This window comes from Pagrus pagrus (assembly GCF_965226575.1).
Source record: "Pagrus pagrus genome assembly, chromosome: 14".
Taxonomy (NCBI): domain Eukaryota; kingdom Metazoa; phylum Chordata; class Actinopteri; order Spariformes; family Sparidae; genus Pagrus; species Pagrus pagrus.
The window spans coordinates 1,566,637-1,578,667 of NC_140198.1; the positions used below are offsets into that span (position 1 = coordinate 1,566,637).

A 12,031-nucleotide genomic window follows, 5' to 3' on the forward strand; every position below is an offset into this window, starting at 1 on the left:
TTTGGTTAGAGCTTTTCCTTTGGCATGACCTCGTATTTTACGACATCTTGGTGTTTTACCACATCTTGTTGGGATATGATGTCGTCTTTTTACCACTGGTGAGGGTTTTATGACGTGTGGTGTTTTTCCCAGTCTAGAATGGGAGACAGAGGATCAGTTATTCGTCAAGATCATGAAGCAGTTTCATGGCCATGTTTAGATTCATAACAGTAGTCAGTCCAATAATCCAACTTCATGAATTACTTACACTTCTTTGATAAACATATCGGAGCTATCCACACTCAAGAGTTAGCTCAACGCTAGTTAATAGATTTAAAAATCCTTGTATTGGTGTTTGAATCACTCCGTGGACTCGGTCCTGTATACTTTTCAGACATTTTTTTCGTGTATCCACCTCGTATAGAGTGGTTGTAGTACGGACTCATATAACCTGTGAATCGGTTAGCATGTTAGCACTTCCTGTTACCTTACCACAAAGTCTGTGAGTTTGTTGAATGTGTTTTTAGTTAAATGTGTGAAATAAGGTGCGTGGTTACCACAGGCTGAACATATTTACAGATAAAAATTCATCATTAAATGTCCACAGTTTAATTATAAAGCTCTGCTATGTGTTAAAAACGGTTAGCAGTTGCCAACAAGTGTCTAAATGAGACTACAGAGGTTTTCGGGGACATTAAACGTCCTCACAGCGAACACGGAGACTCATCTTCTCACTAGTCCGTCTTTACAGGTTAACTGTAGTTACAAACTATCCTACGTCTGACTTTACAACTTGTACATTGATCAGTTTATAGAAAACCTGTACAGTAATTGTGTAGTAAGACACTTAGTGGTGGTGACGTTTAAGTCATGTGACCGTGATGTCGTCTGTTTGTAGCCTAACATTAGCTTTTTACTGCTACACATTTAATTTACGCTTCAAACATCACAGAGTGGAGTTCATCTGTAGAGATTATCTGCTGAACAGAACCTGGAAGTATCATAAACCTGTGATTGACACACAGATTATTTTCTGCAATAATCCAAAATCCAATTCAATAATCCCACAGAGGGAACCAGGACGATGATGACTTCAGTTAGATACAAAACATGTCATCCCTACACAACTCTATGTGGCAATGACCTCTGCAGCTGAAAGGAGGAAGTCAGTGCTCCTTTTGAGGTTGTGACTGCATAAAGAGACGGGAAGCAATGAGAAAGCAACACCATAGCTCTTTCAGATGTCTTTGGTGGAAACAGGCATTAACTAAAAGCTGCTCCATTGTGGAATTAGTACACCAAATGTGCAGACGTGGATGTTGACCGAAGGACAGTGAGACAGAAAGAAAATGAAGAGACAAAAGGGAGACACTATCTGTGTCCTTAAATGTTGTCTGACCTGTCACGCCTGTCGCTTTCTTCACTTGGTGAGCGGTCATCTTTGTCCTTTTCTGAAACTCCACTCTTAGATTCTCCGATGCCTCTGTCTTCCAGGTCTTCTGACCATGAGTCTGAAGCAACATCATAGCACAATGCATTTAGAAGGACAAACAGCAATATTCATCAAATGTTTCCTCTATTCCAGTTCATTTAATGATCTGGCTCTTTTGTATTCATGGGATACCTGGAAAGATCTTCTGAAATCTCTGGTACTTCCCTAAAAATTGAAGTTTTGCAATCACTGCAGAAAGTGGTGAGGCATTTCAAAACGTATTCCCATTTTTACACCAAAATTACTGCAGGTACGCAGGTTTTTTATATTTGGGTAAACTCACTAAATTAGACGATTGACTCGTCTCCCACTGCCAGTAGATTTTTCTCCCTCGTGTTGAACAGCAGCATCGAGATCAGTGACATTGTTATGGTGGTTACTTTTTAAAAATATGTATTTACCTCACTCAACACCAGGGGTCCGTTTCACAAAGCAGGTTCAACAAACTCTGAGTCTAACCTTGAACTCTGAGTTGATCTACTCTGAGATAGAAACTCTGAGTTTTCGTTTCCAGAACAGCTGATTTGAGTTAGTTTGATCAACTCGGAGTAGTTTCACCTGGAGTTAAGCGCGTGCACCACAGGTATAAAAAGACAGCATCAATGGAGCCCCGATTCGACGAGTCACCATGGCAACGAGGAAGAGGAGGGCTACGTTTTTTTTTATTAATGCGCCCATACGGTGAGTTTGAGCACGTTTTTAGAAGGAAGTGTAAGCAGCTTAAGATGAAACATAAAAACATTGTTCAAACAGGCTAGACCTCAGCATAATCTCATGGGGGGACCTCATTTTGATCATGTTTTACATTGTACAGTAAATTTAAAGTGGCTGTTTGACTGTACAGTTGTTTTATCCCCAACATAATGCTGTTTTCACACACATAAATGTCTTCTCATCTATATCATGTTCTGTTAAATAATTAAGCCTATTTAAACTAACACAGACTTCTACTCGGCCAACGGAAAGAAAGCAGATGCCTGTAAAACGGGTGGTGGCCCAGCACCGCCACCTCTAACAGAGGCAGAGGAGCTGGGCCTGAGCCAGAGTTTAGGAAGGCCAGTGGCTGAGCTCATCCTCTGAGCTCACCCCCCAAGACACAAGTGCTTTTATAAAATGTAATATGCCTCGAACTATCTATATATTTTAAGCCTATTCATAAAAATATTTATTTCCCTTTCATGACTTTTTTTTACTTTTGTAAAGTGCTCTGCATCTCCGACGTTGTATAAAAAACTCCCATTTGCAAAAAAACGCAGCGCAACACACAATGGCTGCGTTTCCCAGATTCGTTAAGAAGCTCTTAAGTGCTAAGATCTTCTTAGGAGCGCTCTTAAGAACGCTGTGAAAGAAGGATGTGTTTCCCAGAGTCGCTCTTAGCTTAAGAAGATCTTTCGCTAAGAAGGAAATGTAAGATCGAGCTGACCCACTCTTAACAGCCTTCTTAGCGACCGAATGCTCAGTGATCAAGCGCGTCAGGGAAATTTACATCCTCCACTTTGCGAAATAATAAAACAATGCTCAATGTTGAAATGCGCTCATAGCTGCGGGCCACTGGCGCAAGAAAAAAAAATAAGAAAATGGTATATGAAAAAAAACCTTTTTATTGAATTACACGTTTAAGTTTTCCGCAACATCTGCATATATGAGTTTATAGTACTACACATAAAAAAACAACCCTGTGGCATTTCACAGATATCAAGATATCACCTGCTACTCTGCGTTGCCAAAGTCCGCGCGTGTGAGAAACCACGGCTGCAATACAGCACATTCTCCCTGCGAACCAACAGCGTCGCCGTGCGTGAAGCCAGACGGTTTACATAAATGCATACGTGCGTCAGCACTTCTCCCCACTGGACGTGCTGTCAGACCGGGCTGTCCAGGCAAAGTACCGGCTGCCCCGTGCGGAGATCCGGCCGTTGGATCTCTTTGCCTGGACAGCCCGGTATGACAGCGCGCACACACACACACACACACACACACACACACACACACACACACACACACTTATGTGCTGATAAAGAGGTGGGTGATCGATTTGCCTGGCATCGATTGATTCAGCACAGCAGCAGCGCGGTGGACAGCTCCCACTAAGAGCTTCTTAAGAAGCTTCTTTGGCTTGATCTTAAGGTTCTCCTAAGAAGGCAGTTAAGAACGCATCTGGGAAACACCCGTATCTTAGCGCTCCTTCTTAGCCGAACCCTTCTTAAGAGCCTTCTTAAGTCCTTAAGAACGATCGAATCTGGGAAACGCGGCCAATATCTGCTGGGATGTGAGAGCATGACTTCGGTTGGTAATGTTGGAAATGTAAGGACGGATTAGGTTGTGTATGTAAATGATGGACTGTGAGGTGAAACGGTACCGTTCAAAATATTGAAATATAGTGGTCTGATGATCATCTCCCGACGAATATTTAATTCTCTGCGCAGTAATGCTGCACCTTCATCCACGGGATCATTATCAAAAGGACATGCCATGGTACTGAAAATAGTCGCCACCTAATATAACTTTTAATGTCGCCGACTGACTGATTTTTGCAATGATTTTCTCAAAAAACAGACGGCAGAACTATATTACGCCAAAACTCGCCTGCTGACTGAATGAATGAGGAAATCAAATACCGTGTGTGGCTGAAAGAGGCGGAGACAGAGAGAAACTCGAGGTTTGTTGAGAAAAACCTGGTCCCGACCAGGTTAGGTTCATAGAGTATGTTACCATGGTAACTGACCGAGAGCTTAAGTTACCTCTCTCTCTGTGAAACAGGCTGGAGTTACCCCTCCTTCTCTGGTTTGAGTTACCTCCCTTTGTGAAACGGAAAACTCAGAGTTTCCCTCATTTCTGGGTTAACAGACTCAGAGTTTTCACTAAACCTGCTTTGTGAAACGGACCCCAGCTGAATGATATTGTTTACTTTTTAAACAATATGTATTTACTTTACTCAACACCAGCTGAATGATATTCAGGAAATACTTGAGCAGAACCAGATGAAAACACTTTTCAATTTCGTAAATGTAAATCCAAAGCTTGAAATACTTCCTCTACAGTTCAGTGTAGCTAGAATATCTTACTTACCCACCTTTGTTATGTCAACTAACAGCAGTAACCCTTCTCATGGTTGGAAACATATGTTTCTGAAGAAAACATAAGTGATGAAAATAAAAACTAGAAAACACATTTTAGGTTTAATTAACTGACTTGGGGGCGCAAAGCATGAAGCATAAAGCTAGCAAAGAAGCTATGTTATGAGTTATGACGCTCAAGTCTCCAGTGTAATTAAGGATACATTTGGGAGATATTTGATCATTCAGGGATCTCTGCTTTTAGTAAATTTGAAGTTGATAAACACTTACAGCCCAAATACAGACAAACCCAGCTCTTTTACAAACTTATTTCTAGCACTTGCCTTCCCAGGACAGTTTATAATTTCAGGGGACTGGAGCTGTACACTGGACCCGGTGAGGACAGATCTACAGGTGCTGACCAAACTCATAATAGAAGTAGAACAATGTTCACAATTTTACTAGCAGCCAGTAGCAGCTAAAGTACAGGACTTAGTCACTACATTTACATTAAGAAAGAAGTAAGTTTCTTATGTAATAAGATTTTTGCTGATTCCACTAAATTCCTCTATGACAAGATATTCAGATGATTCTCAGAGAGTCAAAAGTCATAACCGCCTGTCTGTAGAGCAATAACACAACATGTTGGTCTTTTTCCTATAGTTGGTCCTTCGGTATCACAGAGTGAGTGTGTGTCGGGGTGAAATGCTTTTCTTCTTTTTTTTTCCTTTTGTGTGTTTTCAAACAAAAACTTTAGGTTTGCCTCGTGGCGACGTCAGACGTCAGTAACGTAAACACAAATGTGACTCATGTTGTTCTTACCTGAAGCTACGAGTCCGACGGCCAGCACTGAAACACACAGAGACATTGTATTATGAGCTTTAACGCAATTTAATAACACGTTTAACGAATGTGACGCTTATTCAACAGTCCTATAACTACACACTCAGATCAACACACAGGTCAAAGAAAAAATGGTTCAACATAGATAACACAGATTCGATTATTGTCGGGAAATTCACTTTGTCTCCGTCTCTTGTCATCGTTTTAATACAACCTTAAAATTAAGCTTGACAAAAGATTAGTCGATTCATTGATAACTTAAGTGTCTCAGTCATTTATGAAGCAAAAATGTCCCTTATAATGTCCCCGGAGCTCTGGGACATTTTCTGTTGTTGCTGACATTTTTAGATGTTAAACAATTGATTGAATAATGATGAAACTCATCAGCAGATTCATTAATGACAAATAATTGTCAATTGCAGCTCTGAAAGAAAAACTGTTGAACACAAATGTTGAAATCCTTAAATTCAGTTGAGATCTGTGGTAACACTTGAACCAAACTTCATGAAAATAGTTTTAAAAATAAGAACTCTGGTTCTAGATCATTGAGCCTGATGTGAGCACATCAGTGAAGTCCTAAAACACTAATTTCTTAAATGGAGTTCTGAATGTAAAGTTCTAACCAAAGATACAAGTTTCCGTCCTGTTTTTAATATTTCATTCGGTAACACTTAATTTTACAGGACAAAGGTCATAGTTAGCAGGTGGCAGACCAAGTAACATATTTGAAATTATGAACAAATGACCACAACAATAACCTCAAAATGTATTGAAAATGACCCTAACATGATTTAATAACAATACTTTTTTCTAATAAGCAGGTAATGAATATAATGAATGAATCTAATGAATATCTGGTGACTTCTTTTATACATTTCCAGGAAAGTTCTCACTACTTTCTGTCTAACAGTTAAAATGTCGTGATCTTCAGAAGCTCAGCAGAAACCTAAGCAATTTTCCAGCAATTTATTAACTGCTAAATGGAAAAAATAATATTGTTATTAAAACGATTATTTAAGAACAGGAGGGAAACTCTAATCTGACTTTACATTCAGAACTCCATTTAAGAAATCAGTGATTTTAGGACTTTGCTGATGTGCTCTCTTCAGGCTTAATTATCTGGAACCAGAATAATGATTTTTAAAACTATTTTTATGAAGTCTTACTGTTAATTTGAAAGAAACAGAAATATGCAGTAATTTCTGCAGACACATGTCCAGTAAATGCTGCAGGTGAACAAGTCAGAGTACTCACAGGCCAGCAGAGTGAGCTTGAGTGACACCATGTCAGCAGCTCTGCAGGCAGCTCGCTGTGGTGCTCGTCATGGTGTTCGCCGAGGTTCTCAGCTGGTCAGACAGCAGCAAGCTTTCGATCGATTTATATACTGTACGGACTGTTTGAGTGAGAACACTTTACAAAGTGTGGGGGCGGAGCTGGGTGAATCCTCTGCCTGAAGATATTAACTTTAAAAAGTAAACAACGGTGTTTACTGATCCAATAGACTGTAAAATATACCAACTTTAAACCTCCCAACTCTTGGCTTTCTCCTTAAAGGAGCCGTGTACAGGTGCATCTCAAACAATTACAATATCATGGAAAATGTGATTCATTTATTCAGATTCAGCACACAATTAGTTAGTTTTAGTAGATTTGCTCAAATATTCATTCATACTTAATATTTCGAGGGTCAGAAGCCGGACTTGAAGCTTTCTTGTGTGTATTTTCCTCCTGACTGTAGTAAGGCAGCTCAGCTGTAGCCGGGGCTGTGATGAAGTCTCGTCTTTGTCCACAAGTGGGTGCTCCAGGATTTACATAACATAAAATGTTCCTTTATTGATCCTCTTTGGGAGAAATTCACAGGTAACACAGCAGTACAGAGGGAAATAAGTAGCAAACTATTTATTCCAGGAAAGAAAAACTGATCAAGCTGCTTTTTCAGTAATATGAGATCAGTATGGAGATATTTCCAGGATACCACAGGCAGGTGGAGGTTCAATGGCTCTGCTCCAAGGTGAATGGACCTTCTACAGCGACAGTCCACACTGTGGTCCTCTGGGGGATATACTTCTTTCATGTTGACATATTAAGATATTTACTTAATTTACCTTTTCGTTAAATTTTCCTTTTGACCACCTCTTACAAATACACAAACTGCTGGATGTTGGATAAGATCAATGCCTGAATTAAAGCATTACTTTTCAATCTACAGCCACAAATCCTAGACATGTTTTTGTATTTGAGGCCAGTTTACCGACTTTTCTTCATGATCTCAAACTCTGCACACAAGTCAAACACCCAGATTAACGGAGCTTTTATTATTAAATATGCATGATCTGCAGGCGTTGACCCTTGACCTTTATATCAGCAGTCTTAAGCCAATTAATCCAACCTCCACAATATGAAACTCTGTTTGCAAAGGTGTCTTAATGCATTTCAGTGTGTTCGTTAGAGAAAAATTAGTACCTTCAGCCAGATTGCACCACATTTTCTAAGTATATGGAGTCCTGGGAGTACGACCCCAACAGTGTTGGCAGTCAACTGCCCTCATACCTGAATTTCAACTTCCACAAAACACACATTAACCGGCAGTACATCAATCACACCCAGGGGAAAAGCCTTTTTAATTTGACTAGCAAGATTAGCCTCATTTTGTATTAAAACACTTCCAAGTTTTGTGACAAAGAATAATTTTCTTTTGCATTTTGAAATCCTAAAAACGCCGCAAGTGAGCACCAGAATTACAAAATTTAACAAAAGGCTACTTCAACCACAATTATTAATTTAACAGCAACTTTAAGCATTAGAAGTACACAGATTATTCCAAACGAGAATGTTTATTACTAATAAATTCAATGTGAAGCTCATTCAGATCAGGGCTGATAGATAACGCATTAGTTATAGCTTTCTGTAATGGCCAGTTAAGAATGTAAATCAATGCGGTGGCGATGAATCGTGTCTCAGTGAGATGAGTTTTCAGCAGTCAATGATTCACTCATGTTATTATCATGTTTTCCCTTTTGTGTAATATTATTGCTCTTGAATAAAGCAAAAGTAATTTAATGAAAAAAAAAGTTGAGCAGCCAATATTTCTTATCTGATCACTCAATGAATTGCCTGAATAATCAGGGGAATACTCCATTACTGAGATAATTAATGACTGAAGCCCAAATTTAATAGAACCTAATATTATAGAATGAATTCAAAGTTATGAAATTGATTGACTTTCACCCAACATGATAGAAAGACTTTGTGTTGAATGTGACTTGTTGTATTGAACTTGTGTCATAGAATGAGATTTTTTTTTTAAACAGAAAGTCGACATTCCTGAATTATAAATCCTTTTGTTGATTGGTCTTTTGTAATATCATAATATTCTGAGATACTGGGTTTTTGATTTTCATGAGCTGTAATCATCAAAATGATAACAAAAACAAAGGCTTGAAATATTTCACTTCTTCACATCACATTTTCCATGATATTCAAATTGTTTGAGATGCACCTGTACACGGCTCCTTTAAGGAGAAAGCCAAGAGTTGAGAGGTTTTAAGTTGGTATATTTTACAGTCTATTGGATCAGTAAACACCATTATTTACTTTTTAAAGTTAATATCTTCAGGCAGAGGATTCACCCCGCTCTGCCCCCACACTTTGAGAGTCTTTGTTGTGGTCATTTGTTCATAATTTCAAATATGTTACTTGGTCTGCCACATGCTAACTATGACATTTGTCCTGTAAAATTAAGTGTTACCGAATGAAATATTAAAAACAGGACGGAAACTTGTATCTTTGGTTAGAACTTTACATTCAGAACTCCATTTAAGATATTAGTGTTTTTAGGACTTCACTGATGTGCTCACATCAGGCTCAATGATCTAGAACCAGAGTTCTTATTTTTAAAACTATTTTCATGAAGTTTGGTTCAAGTGTTACCACAGATCTCAACTGAATTTAAGGATTTCAACATTTGTGTTCAACAGTTTTTCTTTCAGAGCTGCAATTGACAATTATTTGTCATTAATGAATCTGCTGATGAGTTTCATCATTATTCAATCAATTGTTTAACATCTAAAAATGTCAGCAACAACAGAAAATGTCCCAGAGCTCCGGGGACATTATAAGGGACATTTTTGCTTCATAAATGACTGAGACACTTAAGTTATCAATGAATCGACTAATCTTTTGTCAAGCTTAATTTTAAGGTTGTATTAAAACGATGACAAGAGACGGAGACAAAGTGAATTTCCCGACAATAATCGAATCTGTGTTATCTATGTTGAACCATTTTTTCTTTGACCTGTGTGTTGATCTGAGTGTGTAGTTATAGGACTGTTGAATAAGCGTCACATTCGTTAAACGTGTTATTAAATTGCGTTAAAGCTCATAATACAATGTCTCTGTGTGTTTCAGTGCTGGCCGTCGGACTCGTAGCTTCAGGTAAGAACAACATGAGTCACATTTGTGTTTACGTTACTGACGTCTGACGTCGCCACGAGGCAAACCTAAAGTTTTTGTTTGAAAACACACAAAAGGAAAAAAAAAGAAGAAAAGCATTTCACCCCGACACACACTCACTCTGTGATACCGAAGGACCAACTTTAGGAAAAAGACCAACATGTTGTGTTATTGCTCTACAGACAGGCGGTTATGACTTTTGACTCTCTGAGAATCATCTGAATATCTCGTCATAGAGGAATTTAGTGGAATCAGCAAAAATCTTATTATATAAGAAACTTACTTCTTTCTTAATGTAAATGTAGTGACTAAGTCCTATACTTTAGCTGCTACTGGCTGCTAGTACAATTGTGAACAGTTGGTCTACTTCTATTATGAGTTTGGTCAGCACCTGTGGATCTGTCCTCACCGGGTCCAGTGTACAGCTCCAGTCCCCTGCAATCATAAACTGTCCTGGGAAGGCAAGTGCTAGAAATAAGTTTGTAAAAGAGCTGGGTTTGTCTGTATTTGGGCTGTAAATGTTTCTCAACTTCAAATTTACTAAAAGCAGAGATCCCTGAATGATCAAATATCTCCCAAATGTATCCTTAATTACACTGGAGACTTGAGCGTCATAACTCATAACATAGCTTCTTTGCTAGCTTTATGCTTCATGCTTTGCGCCCCCAAGTCAGTTAATTAAACCTTAAATGTGTTTTCTAGTTTTTATTTTCATCACTTATGTTTTCTTCAGAAACACATGTTTCCAACCATGAGAAGGGTTACTGCTGTTAGTTGACATAACAAAGGTGGGTAAGTAAGATATTCTAGCTACACTGAACTGTGCTCCAGGCTGTACGGGGGAGTACAAGACACTAACTGCAGGCATGACGTCACTAAGACCCTGGGCAATCGGTAAGACATCACTAACTGAATTTACTCTTTTTACAGGTCAAACATCTGCAGCCCTGTCGCCAAGATATAATGTTAGCAGTTATTGTTCCTGCAAAGCACAGTACAGTGGACATTTGTACCAAACGTGTCATATCACATTCACATTATATGATTATTTGGCACCTTTCACATCCTGCGGGGGAGGGGATGGTGGTGCCATCCTTGTTTTAAAACGGAAAAACAGCCAAAAAAACATCAGATGTCTCCATTCAGCTGGTCTGCTGTAATCACAGTCTGCAGAAGCCCTGAGATCACAAACTGATCTGAAAAGACGTTTATTTAGCTGAAATCTTCACTGTAGCTGCGAAGCTAAAGGCGTTAGCATGCTTGCTGTCTGTAGCAGACAAGCTCGACAGTGGTAGTTTCTAAACAACTTCTCAGGAGAGGAAACGAGGCCAAACGCTTGAGGTGGGCTAAGAAATACCAGAATTTCACAGTGGAGGTCTGAAATTGATTCTGATGAATCCATTCAAGAGGCTCTGTGGAAGACTGTCAGTGTAAAACCTGCTGACTCAGCATGATCTAACTTGTGGAGTCCATGCTAGCTTGTCTGCATGCTGTCAGGACAGCAAAAGGAGGAGACCCCAAAAACATTCATGGACGATTATTTAGTATTTCAACTAATGTTGTCAGGCTGTTGGACCCTGCTGTATTTATGTTGACAAAGATCGTTAAAATCTTTGGTTGTGGAAGGAAAATGCTGCAGAATAACAGCATCAGTCTTCTCCTTCAGGTGTAACAATAAGACAGTGTGTTACGTCCATGCAACCAATGCAGTGATGGGAGGAGACCCCTGTCCACACACCTACAAATACCTGTCCTTCAGGACCCGCTGTGTCTAACAGGTGAGACGTCCACCATCATCATCCTCACATACACATCTGCATGCTCTGTACAAGCTGAGGTAAGTCTCCATGAGCTGATGACTCTGATCTCTACATGTTTCAGTGTTTCTTCCAGCTCGACCAGAAACAACCGTCCAGGACGAGGAGCTGGCACTGAGCTCCACCTTCAGACGTCATATCAATTTACTTTATTGTCAATGATGATCATAACTGTCCTCTACGATGAGTTAAAATGTTCATTGACTCTGTGATGAAACCGAAAACATGTTTAAAAACTGTAAAGATGTAGGCGTTTTTTCAATTATGGAGCCTCATGAATCACATTCACAAATCATCCTGAAGCTAAAACTAGAGCGCTTAATCACCTTGACTTGATCAGTTCACTTCCTCTACTGTCAACTCACTGTTTTTTGAACATACGTCCAGTCAGC

General features: G+C 39.3%; 1 protein-coding gene across 1 annotated transcript in view; it reads left to right on the top strand.

The window, feature by feature from the left end:
- The window catches only part of LOC311268988 (uncharacterized protein), a gene marked incomplete at its 5' end in the record, with an annotated part of 21,760 nt that extends 9,872 nt beyond the window's left edge, over positions 1-11,888 (top strand). Inside the window, 3 exons of the mRNA XM_084372975.1 lie at positions 9,778-9,804; positions 11,489-11,600; positions 11,704-11,888. Of these exons, the coding sequence (XP_084229101.1) occupies positions 9,778-9,804; positions 11,489-11,597 (136 nt within the window). The 3' untranslated portion in view covers positions 11,598-11,600; positions 11,704-11,888. The remainder of the gene's footprint in view (positions 1-9,777; positions 9,805-11,488; positions 11,601-11,703) is intronic.
- Positions 11,889-12,031: the final 143 nt, after the last annotated feature.